At 36.9% G+C, this 22,761-nt stretch overlaps 1 protein-coding gene across 1 annotated transcript in view; it reads right to left on the minus strand.

Moving 5' to 3' along the window:
* The window catches only part of DENND1B (DENN domain containing 1B), a 157,656-nt gene that overhangs the window by 77,220 nt on the left and 57,675 nt on the right, over positions 1-22,761 (minus strand). The window contains exons 4-7 of the mRNA XM_027713318.2: positions 22,414-22,463; positions 12,799-12,918; positions 4,914-4,983; positions 3,239-3,319 (exon numbers count right to left, since the gene is read on the minus strand). Coding sequence (XP_027569119.1) covers positions 3,239-3,319; positions 4,914-4,983; positions 12,799-12,918; positions 22,414-22,463 — 321 coding nt within the window. The remainder of the gene's footprint in view (positions 1-3,238; positions 3,320-4,913; positions 4,984-12,798; positions 12,919-22,413; positions 22,464-22,761) is intronic.

A 22,761-nucleotide genomic window follows, 5' to 3' on the forward strand; every position in this document is an offset into this window, starting at 1 on the left:
GAATATTTATCAAAAGATTTCTGAGTAATGAAGTTAATAACTTAGAGAAGTAATTATTTATAATTAACAAAGTAATAATATTTCACTCATTAAACAGAAAAGGAAGGCAGAACCATGAGAAGCAAAGGCCATTACTGCAGTCATTAAGAGTCATAAAGCAGCAAAAATAATGTGTATGGAGTCCTTGCACATCTTTGTGAACTCCCTTAGGAAGACATATGACCTTGGAAGAGATACTAAATTAATAGTTGCTGTCCTGCATAAAGTTTTCTCTAAAAAGGACACTAGAAAATGCAAGTTTTGTTCATCAATTCAAGGATTACGATGCATGCACACATAGCTCTGAAGTTTGATTTAAAGAGAAAAGGCACATTAATATCAGACTGCTCTTTTAGGCTAAAGCAGCAGCAGAATCTCCCAAAGGACAGGTACAAATAAGCCTGAAATCAAGAGATATTCGATAGCAAGTAATTATTTCTTTAATTACAATAGGCTTTAGACAGTCAGTGCCTTTTAAACTCACCGATACAAGACAAGGCTGTTTTTTCAAAACTTGCTCACTTGTAAAAATCATCTCTTGGTTCTTATGCAAGACGAGAGAAAGATTGAACAATTGACTTTTTAGTTTTTCAGCAAAAAGGGCCAAAGCTGGCTCTAATGCTTGTAAAATTCCATGTTTAAAATACTGGCTGAAAATAAGTTTTCTTCTTTTTATTTCTCCCATATTTGAATTCAGACTTAGCTAGCTTTTCTGACAAAACAAAACAAAACAAAAAAAAAAAAAAACCAAACCAAACTAACAAAAAATCACTTTTGCTAGCCCTCTATGGGTAAAAGAAAAGTGACCTATTTAAATTTAAGCTCAGATTTCATTAGAACAAATGCAGACTATCTGTTATTCAGCTGCAGACTATTTGTTACTAAAACCAACAGGTGAGAGGAGAACTTGGTCCCTAACTGGACCAAGGCATTTTGGTGTCCTCTTAACCAAGGATTACTAGAAAACACCATGTATCCAGATAATGGATGTAATTTATGCATAGTAATACACACAGAGTCCTACGTACCACTGGGGGCTGCCATCCAAACCCTGCTGCAATGTACCCTGCTGCACACCTGAGTGAATGAGGGAGGCATCTTCCTAATTCTGCACCATGAAATTTGAACTACACTGATCCTGGCACAAAGAAAAGCCACTTCATTATGTCATTTCTACAGTTATTTTTCAGACTATGATTTGTTTTTAAATCTATTATTACTGAAGGTTCCAGTCCAGCTTATTTACAATGTACGAGGACCAAGAAAGAAACATCAATACAAAAGACCAGGCACACAGAGTTAGAATTGAAAGTGGCCGTAACCATTTCCCTGCTCCCTGCAGCACTAAGCATTACAAAAACAAAGATGCCTATAGATCCAACAAGCACCAGGAGTCCAGATAATCTATTCCTTCCTGCTCTGCCCCATCTGAACCCACAATATCTGCTCAACTGTCCCTGGTAAGAGGCTTGAAGTACTCTTTGATGTAACAAGCTACTGGGAACAAGGCGTAATTGAGGAAAAAAAACAATTCCAAAGCCATACAACATTGAAATAAAACTAACAAGTATCAACTTCATTGCAAGCAATTTCATTCCAGTGTAGCCAGCTGTATTCACCACCACATTCATTTTGAGGTGGGTAAGTTCTATCCAAGATGAACTGCAACACTGAGAGCAACACTTTGCAAGAAATGCAAGGAAGAAATCTTAAAACTTCTACATGTCCTTCTGAACCACAGGACTTTAGAAGGATATTTTATAAAGCATTTTGGAGTTGCCAAATTATAAGTGGTTTTAATACTGCACTTAATGGCAGAAAAATATTATTTGATATATAGAAGTATTTTTGGCAAAGGTACTAGGAACTGAAACATTACACTGACAACAGAAGAAAAAAAACTTATCAACGGAAAAAAAATCCAACTGCAGCCTCAAAACCCAGTATTGTTCTGGTGAAAAACAATAAACAAGACTGGAAGGACTTCCAAATACAGTCGATTAGCACTGTTCGAGGTGGGAAAATATTAGGTCCCTGTAGTCTAGTGAAAAATAAGGGATTTGAAACATGAGAAATTAAAATAAAGGTAGCATTATGTTAAGCAGCAAGGGTCAGAAACTGCTGGAACAGAAGTGGTAGAGTCTTCATTTGTCTATGCCTTCGTAAGAGGGTTTTTCTAGAGTCTGTGCTTACTTTAACTGAAGTATTGGCTTCAGTTCTAAAATAAAAGATTTGCAATTAACAAGAAATGACACAAATAAGGTCAAGATAAATAATCTGATGATCTTTCAGTGTGTGTGTAAGGGAAGCCTTTACAAAAATCCCTTCTTTCTTCATCCTGAAAACTGTGCTGGTTCAATCAAGAAACAGCTATTTACACACTGCCAAGTGCAGTAACTGTACTGCTCTGAACGTGCACAATGCCTTGGAGACAGCAGAGGCTCTGTATGGGCTTTATATTTCACACAAGCTCTACAACTGTATTTAAACATATGCTATTTCTGCTTAAAACTTTAGGAACTGTAACAATGACAGGTTCACTTTTTGATGTTTCTGCAATAACATCATCTTGCCATAGATTCAGTGCCCTGTCTGACATCCCAGAAAGTCAGAGCACAAAAGCAAGGTAGGCCTGGGCATATTCTTTCACCTAGATGTGCTGCAAGCTTCCTATAACAGAGTGCACTTCTACTGTTCTTCCTACAGCATTTTTGCATGATTAAGCAAAACTAGAAGAAGGGGAAGGAGGATGGGAAAGCAGCCAGCTTACACAGACTTTGGTCCAATCCTACAAATCTACCTATTCAGACATAAGAGGCAATAAAACTGAGTTAGTGTCTCCTGATGCACAGCAGGAGAAACCAAAATTGTCTACATGAAACAGCTGGAAGCACAAAGAAGTAGTTCTAGCACTGTCAGATCCCACTTCAGTTTACTTTCTCATCCATAGAGCAAAATTCAAATTTCTGCTTCTTTATGACTCTGACTTTCAGAAAACAATGAGACAAACTCTACCCTGCACAGAGAAAAAAAAAAAAAAAAAAGGAAAAAAAAAAAGAAAAGGTTGTCCAATCCAGTTAATAATGGGAAGCAACATAAATTTACTCTTTCAAAGGGCTGAGGTTTCTTTTTGTTTCAGCTTTACCTACTATTTCATAATCAGTAATCAGAGTAGGAATAAAAAAGAAAAAATACTTACCACACTTAAACTGACTAAAGCATTTGCCTTTGGCACAGGATGGCTATACAATGATTTTAACAAATCATTTGAGTCATTTTCCTGTAGGGAATATTTTTAAAAGGTAGTTAATTATCATATAAAAAATAATTACTATTTACTACATCAAACTATATGTTACCAAAGAGTATAAATATTTAAGGACAAAAACAATTGTAATTCACAGTGAAGTATTTAAATATTAAGTATAAAATTCAGGCCAGCTTTGTATCTCAAAAAATGATGGTATCTGCAAGTTAAGGCAATCTCTTATGTTTCCCCATATACTCCTTAAATGAATCACATCATTTGCAACTGAAAACTGTGAAAAAATATCTAGTTGGTCCATGCATCCTGGACATCATCTTCCTCAAACTGTTAGCCAGGATATATGTGTATTCAAAGTTTTACTAAATATGCAGCTACATATCTATATTGTACACTCTGAAAATGTTTCATCAGAAAACATAAAACAAGATAATTGACAAGACTTTGGGTCTAGCTCTTGGTCAGATGAACAGTGCCTGGGGCTGGGAGGGAGCAACATCCTCCAACAACCTCCTCAGCAACAGGTGTGGCACCAGGCACTGTAACAAAATACTTCAGTACTGCTAAAACTTTCTGACCCATCAAAGCGGTTTTCTTAGCATATAAAACAACAAACATAAAACTCTACTACTTAAATTGCTTCAAGTAATAGCTGCAATGCCAGCACTGGTGATCAAGACAACACCCATCCCCTTCTGCAAATAGAACCTTAATAACAATTTTTTCTATAGCAGTGAAATTGGGGCCCAAATCAAGTTCTCATTACAGTGTTTGTAAGACATATATATTTAACACTTTATTGAAACACACAGCTAACACCAAACTTTCCTACTGCATTTCCTTTTTACATAAAATATCATCATTCTCTATAGTCCATTTACTATAATGCAGAATTATTGCTTATTCTATACTTCATGTATTTTTGAAATGTCAGCTTCTCCAGTCAAGAGCATATGCCTAAATACTGATGTCTTTTTTTTTTAATTGTAATCTAGTACACAAATACAGTTAAAGCAGAAAGGTATAGCTTTAATGTTCCCAGTAAAGACAGATGCCAGTGGTTCCTTTGCTGTGTAATGCTGGAATACATCTAATTGCTCATGAATATGCAAACTAAACTATCATGATTCTTCACCAAATGCTGCAAGTAATTTTGTCCTGCTAGCTGAGATGACAGAATTATGAGAGGTAGTTTTTAGTTAATATGAAGGGTGAAACAGTACATCATATTTTATACAGTTCTGAACAAAAAGCGTTTGCAGTTGATAATCAGATAGTTCCAGAGATCTACGGTTTACAATTGATACGTCACAAGTCTCCAGTGATGTGACACTTTGCTCACACTTCACCCAGTACTTGTCTATGCTGAGATTGACATTTTATAAAGGTATATTTTCAGCAGCTTTTTAAGACTAATGGGGGATTCAAGTGACTGTGGCAGTTGTATGTTTAGATTCTTTGAATTTCGGTAAGATGAATACACTTGCTACTAAATCCTACTAAAATTTTACACTTTTAAAAAGTATAGAATCCCTTTTCAGCATTTCAAATGGTGACTACTATTTCAAGGAAAATATTTTCCACAAAGAAATAGAATATCTAAAATTACCTGTTCTTTAGCCAAATAATCTGCCAGGGTATTTAGGAGCTTGTAGTATACCTCAAACCATGGTAAGTAACTAAAAGAGGAGGAAAAAAGTGGTTGAATAAAATATCAATGTATTTTTCCAGAGCTTATAAAATACTATGATGATTGATCTGACTTGCATATTTTTATAATATTTTTACATATAAATGAAAAGCATATAAAACTTTCCCCACAAATTTAATGGTATGTCACTGATAGACAGATATGCTGGGCACCTCTATGAAGTTCCATTAGGCACAGATTAGCTCATAATACTTAGACTTACTATTTTAAAGGCACCAAAAAAACCATTTCAAACATGGTCCAATCTCCTTCCCACTATCTTTAATTGTTACAGCTTTCAGTAGTTATTTGTAATTTTGAAATTCTACATCCTCCTATACCCAGTGTCCTGCCAGAACTGCTACTTCCCAAAAGAATCAAAAACGGCTTTACCTGGGCAGACCAGCTACCCCATATTTGACAAGTGGTGCAACGCTACACAGTAGTATAGATGTTGTATTATAGCTAAGAATATTGGTCTCCCTATAAAGCCATTTTTATAGATAGAATTAACTTTCAAAAATAAAAACATTCACCAATAATGTAAACATGAAGTACATTAATACATGAATACTTAAGAGAATTTTAACACTAATCTGCAGCCCGTATGAGTGCAATACTCTGAGTTAAACAGAATGCAAGATAAATAAGACAAAACTGAAGAGCACGAGGAAAGAAATTCAAACATAATGGAATAAATTCCATTTTTTGTCACCTATTTACAGAAGAGTTACCTTTAACAGTGACATCATTAATGACCACATGCTACAGAACTTTCCATCACCCTTATTTAAGCTATTAAATCTGATAAACTAAATAGTACCAGTATAAATTACACCCCATTTACAAATTACACATCTTCTCACATCTGTTAGACATCTCTGTTTGAGATTAGAAGGGGGAGTTGGAAAGGAAATAAAGCCTGAAATGCTTTATTTATTTATATGCAATACTACAGACTTTGTTATTCAGAGCAGTGTAAATCTACAGACGTGAATTTCTTAAAGGCTTTAGGGCACGTTGTGAACAGACCTTAAAATTTCAAATTTATATATTTCAGGAAACATGCTAACTGCCACTGAAAAAGCCCAGCATGCAGAACCTAAATGTTTTCCCTGATAGGAAAAGGAAAGCTGCTAGGGGAAAGCCCAGATGGTAGAGAAGCCAGGGTTTTGTGCAGTGACTCCAGTAAAGGGTTATGTTTTCTTTTTAACACCTCTGTTCTCAGTACTTAGCTGGCAAAGCTGTAGAAATAGATCCCAGTTCTCAGGGAAAAAAAAAAAAGAACAGCAGAAATCTGAACACAGCTATTCATTGTCTAGCAATCTTACTTTTTGCTATCTTTATAAATGCTTAACTGCTGGTTCTCAAAAAAACCAAAACACACCAAAAAAACCCAACCAACCAAACAGCCAACCAAACAACCCCAAACCAAAAAAAAAAAAAAAACGAACCACCAAACCACAAAAACCCATCATGAATTTACTCTTGCCAAGACAAAGAGACACAGTGGCAATGATTTAATGATTTCCTCTAAAGCCACTCTATTAAATGTCTTTATCACGCTTTACCATACCCTGTGCTGGCTATTAATCAAAACTACATCAACCTCTTAATGCTCACAGACACTTTTAATGCTTGGTATTGCTGACAGTGGTTAAGGTGTGACCTTATTGCATTTGCTATTCAATATATTCTTATATAATCATAAAAATTTACTTCCGTGCACCTGTGTAAGGTCACTCACTGCTTACAGGTATGAACACTGCACGCCCTTGTAAAACACCCATCATAATAGCACCTAAAACATCTGATCTTTGAGCTTTCTTTCACCTAAGACTCCTGTTCTATTATATTCTGAAATCATGTTAACCTGGTTTTACACATCATTGAAACACAGCCTAGATGGGCAAACAGAATTGTTCACCACAGCGTTCAGAGTACCTGCAAATGTCAGAGCTACTGAACAGCTTTACAGCCTCAAATTGCAGCAGGGACTGGAACATTGTCCTAGTGTTTTGTCCAACTCAAGGCACAAGGTAGGTATAAATTGCAAAGTATTTTTATAACACTGGACACACAAACAGGCGAGACTACCTAAAGGCTTTCCAGTCTGTTGCTATCACCTCTGTGTTAGCAGTATACATGACCTCAGCATATTTTGCTGTCGAATACTCCAAAATATCATCTGATCATCTATTTTTCATAATGAACATTTATGAACAGCATTCTACAAAAATAAATGCTCCTACTTCAATAAAATATTACCATATTTCTTTCCTGTATGTATGAGTTCAACTCCTCTCTTACTGAGAAAAGAAAAATTAAATGCAATTTTTAAGTCTGTGCAAAAAAGGTCAAATTCATTATTTGAAATTAATGAACCCTAGCAAAAAGCCACGGGAGAATTTTTCTTTTGTACAGCGAGGCATGCTGACCAGAGCACTTGAACAAGAATTTATTCCCTTAGCAAAATCAGGCTCATGATACACTTCCATGTCTTTGTGTAACAAAAGTGCAAAGAAAAACATTGTAAAAACACACTACTTCAACATAGTTTATAAAATAAAGTCAGTTTCCTTTGAGCTGAAAGGCTGGAAAAAGAATTGCTTTAAGCCTTATAATCACAGACATGAGGTTAATATAAATTCTATGTGCCTCTTAAACCTGAAAACTTAAGGAAATCAAAACAAGTACTCCATTACATTATATGGCATGAAACCAAAGGCCACCAGAACCTGTCCTCTGCTTGTTTTCCACATAATCTTCAGTTCTTCAATAGAACGGTTTAATTGCAAAAATTTTTGTCAATATTTTTAATTATAATGTTCTCACTGCAACAAAATATTACAAAGACCTATTGGAAGCAAAAAAAGTTCACTTTATATGTTTCTTTTATATATTTGCTAATTTTAATTAATTCAATATAATAAAGAATTGTTATATTTGTCATTTTCATAAACAATAAAGAATGCATTTGTGTGTGTGCATATAGAATGCATCTCTGCATTCAAAAGTAAACACAGTTGTGTTCATAATAAAGACAACTCTCAGGTGGTATTTTAGATTCTCAGTTCAAAGACCAAGTATAAGCTCTTCACATTTTGTAGCATCCTCAAGGCTGTCAGCCAACATTTTTGTCATCTTATATCATAGGCCCATTTTGGAAGGCACATTTGTTAATAATCCTAATTATCCATTTGGACTACTCTAGTAAACAGATTTATTCATAGATAAACATTGCCACGATTATCATGTTTTACATCTTTATCATGTTTTACATCTTTATCCCATACATCATATTGGATAAAGCACTGTACATCAAATCAGAGAATCCGGTAAGTTTGAAAAGACCTTCAAGATCATTAAGTCCAACCCTTAACTCAGCACTGCCAAATCTACCACTAAACCATGTCCCTAAGCACCACATCTACACATCTTTCAAATACCTCCAGGGATGGTGATTCCACCACCTCCCTGGACAGCCTGTTCCAGTACTTGGCAATCCTTTCCTTGAAGAAATTTTTCCCTGATAGCCAATTTAAACCTCTGCTGGTGCAACCTGAGGCCATTTCCTCTTGTCCTGTCACTAGTTGCCCGGGAGAAGAGACTGACCCCCACCTGGCTACAACCTCCTTTCAGGGAGTTACAGAAGTGACAAGATCTCCCCTGAGCCTCCTTTTCTCCAGGCTAAACACCCCCAGCTCCCTCAGCCACTACTTATATGACTTGCGGTCCAGACCCTTCACCAGCTCCATTGCCCTTCTCTGGACTCGTTCCAGTACCTCAATGTGTTTCTTGAATTGAGAACTGGACACAGGATTTGAGACGCCCCTCACCAGTGCCCAGTACGGAGGGACAATCACTGCCCTGGTGCTGCTGCTCACACTATTTCTGATCCAGGCCAGGATGCCATTGGCCTTTGTGACCACCTGGGCACACACTGGTTCATGTTCAGCTGCACCAGCACCTCCAGGTCCTTTTCTGCAGCTTTCCAGACACTCTTCCCCCAGCCTGCAGCACTGCTTGGGGCTGTTGTGACCCATGTGCAGAAAGCTGGCACTTGGCCTTGTTGCCTTTTATGGCACTTTTGTGTGTGATAGCTAAAAACAAGAAGCATTGCAGGTAAAAGAATCTTCTTAGCTTGTCCTATTAGCAAATCTTGCAAAATTATTTAATCTTTGTTTTGCACAGAAGAACTAGTCTATGTACAGAAAAGTCATCCAGCACTCAATTGTCCATCACCATTTATTATGCTGGGTAACAACTTTTTCTCAAGTCAGTACAGAAATGCATTGTGTGAAAAACATAGTTTTGAAGTGGCTGAATTTAACAGAGACCTGCAATATATTATTCCTAACTCAAAACTGTCACACTAATATGTACCTTAACAACAGATAAAATCAAAATTAAAGTCCATTACTAGAAAGACCTTACCACCATATTTGTATTCATAAAATTACGTATGAGGAGTGCATTTTATAATTAATTAGCTGTTTTATGAAAATGTCAAAAGGTTATCAATGAAGCCCCTTCACAATAGATAAAGCAGAGAAAAAACAGAGCTTTAATGTTTAATTTTAACGTATGTAGAAACCTAAACTTCAAATAAAAATAATTTTATTTCTTAAGCTATGAAACCATTATTAGTTTCCTATTTATTTTTCTTTAATTGTACGCATTGTCTTTGCATTCCTCATGTTATAATCAACAGCTGTTTGAGAAACAAACATACAAGACAAACATAGGGTAACCTCCAACAACATACAAAAATTTTTCTAAATACTTCTTCCATAATAAAGAGAAACATCAAAACATACACAATATTGTTTTAATAGATATATATTCCCTGACTGAGAATACAGGGGTCTTTATTTAAAAGTACAGCCACTGTCTGCCACAAAAGCAAGAGACCAAGATATTTCATGGTTAATTAAAAACGTACTTAACATTTTCTTTCAATCCAAATGAGCCACAAGGCAGGAGCTCAGACTTTTATTCAAAGTCACACATAACCCTTGTTGCCATAAGTAGACTTCCACCTCACTGGTGCTTCTGCTATAGCTCTGATGAAACTTTTACATTCATGAGTCAAAGGTTAAACAAAGGAGAGGAAATGTTTTCTGTCAAATAGTCAGGTAACCACTAACAGTCCTGAACTATCAGCAGGAATCTAACTTCTAGTAATCAAATAAAACTAAGGAAACTGCCTTTCCGTAGCTAAATGTCTAATGTCTAGGGGCTGCTTTTCTGTCTGGAAAATTGACACAAAATGTGTAAAATTGAAACATTCTGCTTCTAAGGGATTTGCCTAAAGGAAGAGTGAAAAAGCTTCAAGCGTGGTCTGAACTGAAGAACTACAAAGCCTGACCACATAAACCTGTCTTCCTTATTAGAGCATTTCATTTAGAAATGTAGGTGACAATTTTATAGTCATAAAATTAATGAAATCTAGGACTAAGTATTTTAATGATGCATTTTGTGTTCCTCGGCATACCTAAGGTCAACCTCAGAGTCCATCAACAGTTTCAGGATTTTTAACAAATTATTTGTACTTTGTACTAAAACCATTCAATTAATACAAAAACAATTTCATGTAAACCCTGAAAGTATTATTCCTACTGCAAGCAGCAATGGTACTTAGAAACAACAGTCAGAAGAACTGAGTCTCCCATTATTCAAAAGTGAACACTGAAGTTTCTATTGTGCCACTTCAAACCTCAACTAACAAAACCATTTCCTAAAAATAGAAAAAATAAAACTAGGAGAAAAGATCTAGTACAGGATATGAGCACAACAAGGTATTTTACAATATGCCTACCGTGGCATATGCCTATTGCTGTCTTACAGGGCTGCATTAGTTCAACAGTTTGTGGAGAGGGAGGAGGTGATACAGCAGGATCCACACTGAGAGTTTCACAAAGCAGCCATGCAGTTTAAAAAAAAAAAAAAAATAAAATAAAACTTGCAAAGGAATCGCACAACTTTTCTGGATAATAATCCAAGATTTATTTTCTCACCTTACTATGGTTTAGCACTTACTGGCACTTTGAATTTGGCAACTGCAGGAAAGCTCTGCATGTTCATTTTTGACAATGCCTGAGAAAGCTACCTGGGAGGATTTTTTCTTCACTTGATAAACATACAGAGAACTTGAACAATACATTCTGATTTGGGAGAAGATTCTGTTTACACAATTCATATACATGTGTATACAAAACACAAAAAAAGGCCCGTAAAACTTATAGAAGAATTTTCTATGTACAAGTATATTTTCTGTTTCAGACTATCCAGTTTAAAGCAGGATCATGTGGCTGCAAATTCAGGGATAATTTCCTTTAGCTAATGTTTCAGATAAAGAATGAATTACAGAGAGAAGTCTCATAAACCACATGACTTTAATCTTAGACACCGCTTTAAACTGCTGATGGACAAGCAGCCTTTTCTTCAGCTTTCAGTTAAGAATGCCACTCAGTAGTTCAAATCCTCTGTCTTTAGCAGCTTAATACATGGTTTGGTACCATCAACAAAAGACACACACAACAGAAAAGTTGTGTCCTGTTACCCAGCCTATCTCCTTCTCATCACTTGGACTGGCTTGTTTCTGCTCTTCTTTTCAGAGATTCTTGCTTATATTTCAGTTATTTATGATGACTTCATTTAGTTAACTTTTTTGTATTGGACTATCTCTAGATGTCTTTGTAAAAGCCTCAGTTGGCAGTCTTAATATATTCCTCTTGTTTGAGGCAATATACATAGATGTGCATATGGAGATGGTAATTCAACATGGCATTTATGTACACCTACCCTTGTGTGTTTAAAAGTCTATGACTATTGTGCAAATACCTGCAATGAAAAAGTAGTCTGAATTGCTCATACATCAGTCATCATGTGTATATAAACACAGCAAATATCATTTTATGTTATTTTGATATATAGACAAAAGCCACAGTGAACATGCACACACACTCTTTATATATAAAGACAGCATTCATTTGTTAATTTATTTTTTTTCATTTGGTTAATTTAAGATCAATAATCATGTGCAAGGTGGAGAGAGATAAAATGCCAAAAGAAATCTGCTTAGGGAGTCCTCTTTCATTTCGTTACTTCTAATGGATCTTGGATTCAGAGTGAAAACCAGACTGGATACCAGAACATATCAGATGGAAACTGATGCATTCTTTCTGTCTGAGCTAAACACAGCACACACTCTCACACACACACACACACAGAAGACAAACAGACTCCCCAGCTAGAAGTATAATGGTCTGAAGCTAGTGCTGTTATGCATTCAGCTGTGCATTGTAAATTTGAAATTGTCACAATAAACGCAATAAAGGCAATGCTTTGGTTATGGTTTAGTGAAAAATTACAGCTTGCCACTTTTCATTTTCCTAGTTATTTCTACCAAGTAACAGACCATTGACTAATCTTTAGCTAATGTATGTCTACAGGGAAATGTTAAAAGAAATACCCAGGTTGACACCAGCTGAGAATTTACATCCTTTGCTCTGCAGCAGTCCATACTGTATTTAAATGTGCATACTTGAGAGCATGTAACTGATTAAACATTGTTACTACAGCATTAGAAGCCAGACTGACAATGTTAGGAGTACAGCAAAAAAATTTGTTTCTAGCTTGATGAAGGAAGAAAAGATTATCTCAGAGTATCACTGTTGTAGAAAAATGATACCGTGATAGAGAAGTAAAACACATTAGCAGAGAATTTGCAAAAGCTAATTTTGTTCTTGTATTTTTTTTATATTGATTCCTTGACTTAATTTTTCTTATACCAACTTACCTTAAAATACAGAGGCAGACCTTGCCTCCTGACGTCAAACGGCAAAATCCAAACCTTTGCTTACTTTCAATGTCGGTGAGCACAAAGGTGAAATGCTGTCCTACTTGGTTTTGGGACACCCTGGAAAACCAGATACAGAGCATAAAACCACTAAATCACACAAAACACAAGCATTTAAGTCACTGGTCTCAAGTATTTCCATGCTCAAACCTTGCTACTCTTCTCTCCCTTCCCACCATCCAGGCTGTCTCTTGCACCCCACTCCTTCCCTTTGGCACAGAAGAGCCCAGTCCTTCCTTCACTCGTGCCCCCAGTTGCTGCCCCAGCTCCGTGCTCCTGCTGATGTGCTCCACTGCATCTGGCCCCTACTCTGAAAGTACAGGGCGTTTCATAAGGTTTGTTCTTAAGCACAGAATAAACTTAAGCCAGAGCCAGTACAAGCTTGCCACAGTTTATTGGCTTTGAGCACACCTCAGCTGTGGAGAACAGCAACCCAAACAAAGTTTTAAAATTCTACAAATAATTTATTACATGTCATAACATGGGCCTGGCTTACAGCAGCCATTATAAAACTAGCTTGTTTTTTTTCAATCCCTTTTGACTATCTTCACTGGTTAAGCCTGTAGCCTCCCTATGCATCTTCCACAGATTTTCCTTCTTTATTTTGCTCTACACATTGCCCAGCAAAGAATTTGTGCTGAGTTTATCTTCCGGTGCAAATTTTTTTGGTTCTGGAAATGTAAAAGCTAGAACATAATCAAGAACTAACAGCACAAGGAGCTAAAAAAAATAAGTAACAATATCTTCAAGACTGTATCAAAATACATACCCACTTGAGACAGAGCAAGTTTACACCAAATTTCCCTCCTCTTATCCCCAAGCTCTGTGCAGCCAGCACTCCCTCAGCAGTGCAGGCTAAAATGCACTTGTACTGAGTTTCTACCACCCTTCCCATGCCACCTCTGACTGCACATACTCATCTCCAGATCTTAGTTCCAACCTCCAGTCCTGATCCCCCACTTTTTGCTTGACAGTATGAGCCTTTTCTCAATTTCCTTTTAACAAATGGCATCTTCACTGTCATGATGTTTCTAATTCTCCTTTAGGCTCTCAAGCAGGACATTTTTCTCTTGTGCAGTTTGTCAGCTTCAGACAGAATATAACTGAGACCATGGGATGGACCCGCTCTCAGTGTGACCAAACTTCAGTGATCTTCACAGAAACTGCAAAATGCATTTGATGTAAGCATTTTAGCAGACAAACAAACTGTATCTGAAATTTACTCACAGAAATACATATTTCACTTTTCCAAAATCTCCCAAACAAAATTAGTTCTAGGCAGACTTGGCATTCTCAGCCAAAAGAGGTGATGTGTGGCATAGAATGGTTTTGTCCAGAAGAGACTACTAAAGATTTCATTAAAACCAAATGAAAACAAAGTTAAGATGGGGAGTGCGTGGAGATTTGAAAGTATAAAATGCAACAGTTCAGCCTGTAATTCTATTGTCTGCTGTTCTTTTCCTATTCTTACATGGTCTTCTACAGCACAATACCTAAGCACCTGCTAGTTAAGTGCTATGATTAACATGTGTCATTTGTGGGCCAATCATAGATGACCGAGCTGAAAATGAATTCCCAGAGAAGTCGAAAACCATCACAAACCTCAGTCTATCAGTCCAAGACCGCAAAATATTTTTTTAATTTATCCCTTGTAATACGGGTTGGGGTTTTTTTGTTGTGGTTTTGGTTGGTTTTTTGTCGGTTTGCTTGTTTTGTGTTTTTTTAAATCTCCACCAAATTAAAATATAGAAAATTTTCCCCTGGGGAAAAAGAAAGTGGATGATCAAAGGGCAAGAGAAGTTATATAGGACACAGGCACATTATATTGCTTAACATATGTATGACAAAAGCTTAAAGATTAGTTAAGTGGTACCACAACCCAGATTGCAGTCTCCCATTCTTTTCAGTTTAGTTTAGTCCCTCGTGATCATACAGCGACAGGGTTGAAACGTACACTGTGCATACAACACTACAAGATACATTAAGTCCAATATAACCACTGGAAACCCATGACAATGAATAGACTTTTTTTAGTTAGGTAATTAAACTCAAATAATTAGAACAAACACTTTCCTCAGCTCTCTTCAACAGACTGGAACAACCCTAGTGTGCTCTTTAAATGGTAAATGCGCAGTGACTTTCGCTCAGCCCTTCTTTGCTCAGGTTCTGTGTCATGCTGCCTGTACACTGCGCCTGGTACCACGGAGAGCCATCAATAATAGGGCATTATTACTCCCCTGCCAACCAAGCAATTTTCTATTTCACATCTCTGCATTTTCCTCTTTATTCCTGAGAGCAGACTGCCATGAAACCTGCAGTGTGGTTTCAGTGCCCCTGCGCACACTGTGGCCAGGGGCTCACACAGTAACTCAGCAGTAGCTGCTCAGTCAGTAGCACTGGCAATGCAGTGCAGTGACCTCAGCTGCCTCCTGCTCCCACTCTCTTTTGTTCTGCTGTATCCCACTGTTAGGTCTGGAGCTCCCAGCAGCCCTGACTGGCTTCTCCTTACACCACAGAACACCTGGCATGGTTAGGATGGGGTCTCTGTGCACCATCATCTTAACCTAAAGAGATCACTCATAACTCATAACCAGCAACTGTTAATACATGTCCATCTATGCAGGCATTGCTTTTGATGTACTGTGTACATGTATGTTAGGCAAATGACTACACCATTACTTCTTGAACTCAATTCCTTAGCCCCAAAAACTGACATCAATTAGGATCTCCCGCTTCCAGCTATTTGCAGCCTCCCTCCCCAAAACCTGAAGATGATATGGGAAAATAACCAGTATTGCAATTAAAGCGTAACAAAACGTCACTACACACAGCCACCTTAAAAATGAGATTTAAATTCTGATATTTTCTATTAAAAATAGTCCAGTCAAGTTATGAGTTCAGTGGGAATCAATTCCAATGCCATCTCACCACCTCCAAATCAATATCTTTGCTTTTTTAAGAGAGGCAGCTCCATATTTTGACAGTCAGTGTAAAAGTTGCCCGGCTTGAAAACTGCTTCCCACACAGTTTAGAAAGAGATGTAAGCAGCAAGTTTCAGATTTTTAATATGAGAAAAACTCCAAGACTAAAACTGAATATCCACAAGAACCCAAAAGTTTGCATTTGGTCCCATTTGCTTCAAAAGAACAGCTAACAGAAGCCAGTGACCATCCATCTGGACGACATTCTCTGATCAGAGTTTAAAATACTGAATTAATTCTAGGTTTCTAATTTGAGAGTTCCACTTAAGATGTGGGGGCAGCAAGGAGGTCTGTTTTTCCACTCTTCTTCAGCAGAATTAAAACTAACTATATGCAAGCCTTACAGAGAAAAACAAATGTCGATAGGGGATTTCTGTCTATCAATAGACAACCACAAGGCATAAACCAGACACACAAAACATTCCAGAAGCGCTAGCACTACAATTTTAACATATATATAGCATGTTCCATCACGCAGACAAATGTTGGGCCAAGTGACTTGGGGATTGTGCCTCTCTGTTGCACCATGGCACATTCAGTTGTTCAGAAATCGTCTCACCTCCAGAGGCAGGCAGCAGCTCCTGGCACTGCTACTAAATCACAACATTGATGCCTCTCAAGTTTTTCTTAACATGAAAATCAGCACAGGTAAAATGCAATTATTACATACCAGAATTCCCTAAACAAAATGTTATCTAGACTTTTTACTGGATCACAGGATCAACTGGCCAAGCTTCAAAACCTTCCTGCAGAACATTGGTCTAGTTGGAGATTTGAAGAGAGCATGAATTGCTCACTTGCAAGGGGAGAGCAGGCACAAACTGTTCCCAAGCATCACCGACCTTCTCCTCACTCATTCCTCTGCCTTGCTTTTGACTCACTTTCAACTCTTGCCCTGCATGCTTACTTTTAATCTTAGTTCAGCAATAATAAATCACTAGAAGAATGTGTGTAAATACTTATTAACCCTGCAGACTACAATGAGCTCTTTCAAGGTTATTACAGTTCACTATAGAAATAAAAATAGGTTTTAAAATTTTTTATGTACCTACACAATGCAAAAAAGGCTCCTTGGTACCCATGGAATAGGCAGAGTCATTTTAAAGTTTTTTGTTTACATTACAGCCATCACTCAGGCCTCATTTTTAAGAGAGCCTTAAGAGAGCTGATTAAGGCAGGAATTGAAACTCTCCTTCAAACAAAAAACAGCATATCTAATCATTAAATGTATTCCTTATTCTCAACAAAAATTGCTCCTCTTCCAAATTAATTAGTTTAGGATAGAGCAGATGTTTGAAATTATTTTTTCTTTGAATTTTAGGAATTTTTAAAGAGTTCCAAAAAATTAAAGACCTTATGCATGGGAATACAGATTTTTGGTTTCAAAAATAAGTCATAAAGTTACTCGTATCATTAATTATAAAATGGCACGTACATGTATTTGACCAGTGTAACTGAAGTACATAGTTCAGATTGGAGTTTTAGCAGCTACTACCTAAACTTGAGAATTTCACAGGTATTTCAACTCCCAAGCTAAATGCTGAAAAGCAAATTCACCCTAATTTTCCCCAAATCAAAGAACATATTAGAAACTGTTTCAAGCAGGAATTTGAAAAACAGACGTTAAGGTACCGGTACAAGCTGATGGAGAGACTAGAGAGACAGACAGTAACTCAGGGTTTGGCAGTCTTCTTCAACTAATCGCTATACTCAATTCTAAGCTTCGGGGATTATTTTCTCCATTTCCAGGCCCCCTCCAACAACTCCAAAGGCTCCCTGTGTGGAGGGCTGCTCTGTTCCAACTGAGTTATCCCATTTGAGCTCTGCTTCCCAGAAGCCCCAACCCCTTACAATTCAGAAAAAAAAAGGAACAGGAAGAAAACTGCAGAAGATACAAAAATGGACAAAACCACCATCAACTAAGACATTTCCCATGAACAGAAAGCATATTTATCTTCTAAATAGGGTTATGTTTTCAGAACAACAAATGCTGGAAGCATTAAAAGAAACCACAATTACTTAGCAAAGAGTCTCACTGGGAGTATTTAAGTTGCAACAGAAGCCTTCTCTGTTTAGGGGCCCTGATCATCATACCTGGCCAAGGGTCTATGGGGAGCACACTGCGGCTCCCTTGGCACTCCCAGGTTTCCTCTCAGACAGGTCCACTTCTGCACACACATGGAAACCCCACAGTGCACACTGCAGCCTGTCCTTACCAACACTTCTCTCTCACACATATGTTCAATATTATGCACACACGGACCATAATACAGTGAGACAAAAAGATACAAAGAAATCAGTTGTATATAACTGCTGCTGCATGTTTGAGTTTGTAACCCATCTTGCAAACTGACTGCAATGACTGAACTGTAAAAGGAATGCTAGCTTATTTATCTTCACCTGTACAGCTTGAAATACTTTCTTGATTATTTACTTTTCATTCTCAACTATTTACTCTGAAGGCAAAATTTTCGTGTAAGATATAACTGCCTTTCACGAGATCTGCAAATCCAATGATCTCTACAGCCATTGTTTTGCACTTGTCTCGTTTCTGCACAGACTTTCACCAGAAATAACATAAACAGCATTAGCCAAGAACAGGAGAGTGACCAGTGATGTCACTCCTGCTATTATTACTCATCGACCCTAACAGATTAGGAGTTAAATAATATTCACATTAATTCCCATACTTGAGTGATATTCTGCTGCTAAAGAGAAATCCTCTACTGCAGCAGCATCACTGCTTATGCTTCAAAATCTAACACTTCCCTGTGATTGGGTGAGTATCGTAGGAAGAGTTAGTGAGATATGTATCACTGTCTCCATGCTGATCCTACAGGCAGTTCCCAGAGTGTCTTATCTAAAGAGGTATATGGGCTACACATTCAGCAGGAGAAATTCATCCTGAAAGGGAAAAGACTGAGGAATGAAAGAAGTGAGGGGAGGTACTTATGGCAGAGAGAAATGGGGGAGATTCAAAGCACAGATAAAAACGAGGGGTCAAGCAGTGACGTAGCACAACTTCGGACTGAATCTGAAATGGTTCCAAAAGGAACAAGAGGAGAAGTCACTTGTTCATTAGTCATCATCCAGCTAAATAACTGACAGATGGATGCAGAGATCAAGGTGTATGACTCTGCAAAGTTACACCTGAATTTTGGGTTGAGAGTGAAAATAAAGAAGACTATTGGAGAAAGAAAAGAGAAGAAAAACATGCAGAATTTACATAAAGGACTCAAAGAACAAGAGAGAGGACAAAGTGTTTTTCTCTGATGCATTAATATTACTTTAGCAAACACTAAAAGGAAATTAAAATCTCTATATCCTCAAATGTTAAATCTTCATAGTCCATATAAAAAAACCAAAGGAATTGTGTACCAAAGGGAACTTATTCATAAATATATATAAGGAAACTGTTAGAATGTTATACAAGTGCATCATTTACTAAACATAAAATAATTTATTCTCAGAAAAAGAAATAGGTTCTTGGAGCAAATGCTCAAGAACTTCTATGATGCAATTCATTTCTTAACCTCTTCAGAATAAAATGTAAGCCATAACTAGCAGTAATGACAATATGTGCTTGCTTTCAATAAAAAATTATACATAAAACTCAAAGTTTAAGTCATCGTCAAAGAATTTTTTAACACCATTGTGCCTCTATTGGCTTGACTTTAAGCTTAAATTTAATGGGAGTTACCTCTAGGTTTTTAATCACCATTCACAGTATGTATTTTTAATAATTAGAACAAGTAGTGTACATTTATTTATAACATATGCATAAAAGATAAAGTACATCTGGTGAGAGGATGCAAGCAGCATCAAATAGTAAGAACTAAATCTGGATCTCTGTCTATGATCACTGTAGTACAGTGAATAAAAGAAAATCAAATATACATTCTCATTTTATTCATTTTTCAGTTCATCTGGTAACTAATATGGGTGAGCTGAAAGAAAACAGGTGATGATGATTTTACCACTGTGCTTTAATAGTGCTTTAACTTTCCTATTTCCATAATTTGAAGAATGTTGGTTGCCTACTTTAATGAGTTTTATTTAGCTAGATAACAGAAATAATACTCCATTCCCTACAACTCTGCTGTATAGTAGAAATCCAGAGGCAATCTATGGAACAGAGTCACATTTTTTTGATCTAAGTACCTTGATTGGCAAAATCAGTGGAATTTATCACTTTAGCACTGGTAATTTCTAGCTCTTAATAGGTTCAGATATCGCTTGACGTAGTTTATACATGTATAATACACATAATACAGGCTGACAAACTGTGCTCTCTAGAGTTCAATATGCTCAATCAATTAAACACATATTTTCTATTTCGGTTCAATCAAAGCTTTCTGTAGAGAAATTGTCATTGAAATCTGTCTGTAAAATACTTAGGGGTATTAGGTGTATCATCTACCATGATCCTCTGCACGAGACAAAAAAATACATATATTTTCATCAGGCAAGTGAAAAGCACATATATGACTAGAAAAAAAACTAGTCACATCTTAAATGTCCATTGAAAAAAGGCATATGAAAAGGAACTACAGCAGTGTTTCTCCCAATCCTTTTCTTTATCATTCAAATTTCAAAATAAAAAAAAAAATTAAACTGAGAAAGCAGAATGCAACTGGTTTTCTTAAAAAAAAATAATAATGTCCACATTACAGAAAATGCTTGAACTGAGAAGCAAATGGCAAATACACCAAACAGCCAGTAAGCTGTTCACACAAACGGCTTGCCAGTAAACAGTTCCTGCTTTCCTGAATGAGCTTCCAGCATTTCTGTCCTTTTCTCTACAGCAGCTCTGCCCCTCCTCCTTGTCTGTGCTCTTTTATACTCTCGTGATCCCGCATTGCCTTTGGTTCTCCCACAAATCCCTACAACTCAGCTCCCAGCTACGCAGGAAGCAGCGAGTGCGGCACCTTGTTTTAAAGACACCGCGGTGCCCCTGAGCCGTCAGCGGGCCAGGCTGAACACGTCGGCTTTATTCTCCTCATCGGTTTATCTCAGCTTCCAAGGACCTCTCCTCCTTCTGCCCAACCACCAGTTTTTACAAAATTTGTAGAAATTTGGCACCTTTGAGAGCACTGCTTTACTGTCAAGCATGGGGCCAACAGTCAAAAAGCATGTCTGGGGAAGGGGGCACAAAGGGTATTAATGGACAGGCAACAAGCATCCCATAACTTTTTATTTTCTTTTTTTTCTATTTTCTTTGGTTTTTACTCCTTCAGACATTCAGCTAAAATACATGCTTAGCTATACTATAAATTCACGTATTCCCACAGCTTATTAAGTTCATCCATCTCATACAAGCAGCCAGGTGCCTTCTGAATGGTTCAACTGGAATAGTTAAGGCCAGTTATTTGAAAATAATTTTTTGCTGCCACTGATTATTTTCTTGCCACTGGATGGCAGCAACAGAACCTCACCTTTTCCTGTTATCCTCAAATTTTATTTCCATTATTCATCTTCATTACCAATTTTAAACAATTCTGTACATATCTTAAGCACATTAAAGACTTTAATGCTTTAAAGCCAACACTGACAAACATACTAGTTAAGTCATTAAAACAGCTTAAAGGACAGTGAGCTTAACCAGTTCAAACCCCAAACAACTTAATTAAATACATCTATAAAAGACTGAACCTAGTTTACTTCAAGGAAGTTATGTTTATAAAGATCTTTATTTTGCCAGTGTGTCTTCCTGCAAAGATTGTTCTTTCCTCTCATCTTTTACTCCACAGAGAGCAATCTTCTTGCATCTGAAAAATGCTTCTGGTCTCTGAATCTCCATCTACAACTGATGCCCATGTCCTGAAGCTGGTTCAGCCTGCACACTACCTGGATATATCTTTCATTAATCATGCAAATCAAGTTTCTAATTTAATCTTTGCCAATTTGGACAGTATTAGTTTTCCAAACCAAGTGAGTTCAATCTACTAAATTAATTACCATTAATCATTTTCACAAGCCCAAATAAATATTTTCATTAATAAAAACATTTAATATGAACAATTTAAATGACTGGCAGCATTACATGGAAGACAGACTATAACTGATACCAGAAAGGTAAGGACTAATTAATTATAAATAATGGTCTTGATTCTTCTCTGAGAAAAATCAATTGCATATTCAGCTACTTCCATGCAATTAAAGTCTCAATTTCTTTGAACTCAAAGCAACATGTTTGCAGTACTGCTCAGTGAGTTCTTATATCCTGGTGCACTGTAACATTTTTATGAAGCTTGCCGCTTGAAGGAAACTATGTTATATCCTTAGACTAACACAGATGGTGTTTACAATTAAAATGGACAAAACTGGGAGTCAGAATGTAGCTCTACCTTTACAGAGATATCCCCAAAATTCTGTAAAGGTTGCATTTTGCTGTGATAGCTTCCTACTAGTGACTTCATACTTACTTGAACAACAAAGGGCATGTTTTCTCATCTGCAGGTGCAAGCTTAGGGAGTACATTACATTTTCCTTTTCTTTATATCCTTGCTTGCAATTATGTTAAATGTAATTTTCTATTGAAAATTTTTAAATAAATGATAACTTTAGCACATACCTTTCAATGTCAAAAGGAAAGCAGAACTTTGGAACGCTGTTCAGCACTTCCTGCAAATGTAAGTAAAAGAAATAAAGTTACGGGTTTTTGAAAAGGCTTTTCAAAGGTTTGCTTTTAAAAATGACCAAAAATATTCATAACAAATAATAAATTCAAGGAATATACGATTGCAAAAATACAGCACACGTTCCTGGACTGAAATAATTGATTATTAAAAAGGAATTAAGTTTGTGCTTTGGCAGATTGCAAAGACAATGCCACAGAAGCCCCAGGAGGGAAAGGCCTGGCCTGAAGGGTATTAACACCCTTCACATCCCCGCTGGGATTCCCTTCAACAAGGCCATATGG

This window comes from Pipra filicauda, unplaced genomic scaffold (assembly GCF_003945595.2).
Source record: "Pipra filicauda isolate LSUMZ 115617 unplaced genomic scaffold, ASM394559v2 scaffold76_size2844353_pilon, whole genome shotgun sequence".
In the NCBI taxonomy this organism is placed as follows: Eukaryota; Metazoa; Chordata; class Aves; order Passeriformes; family Pipridae; genus Pipra; species Pipra filicauda.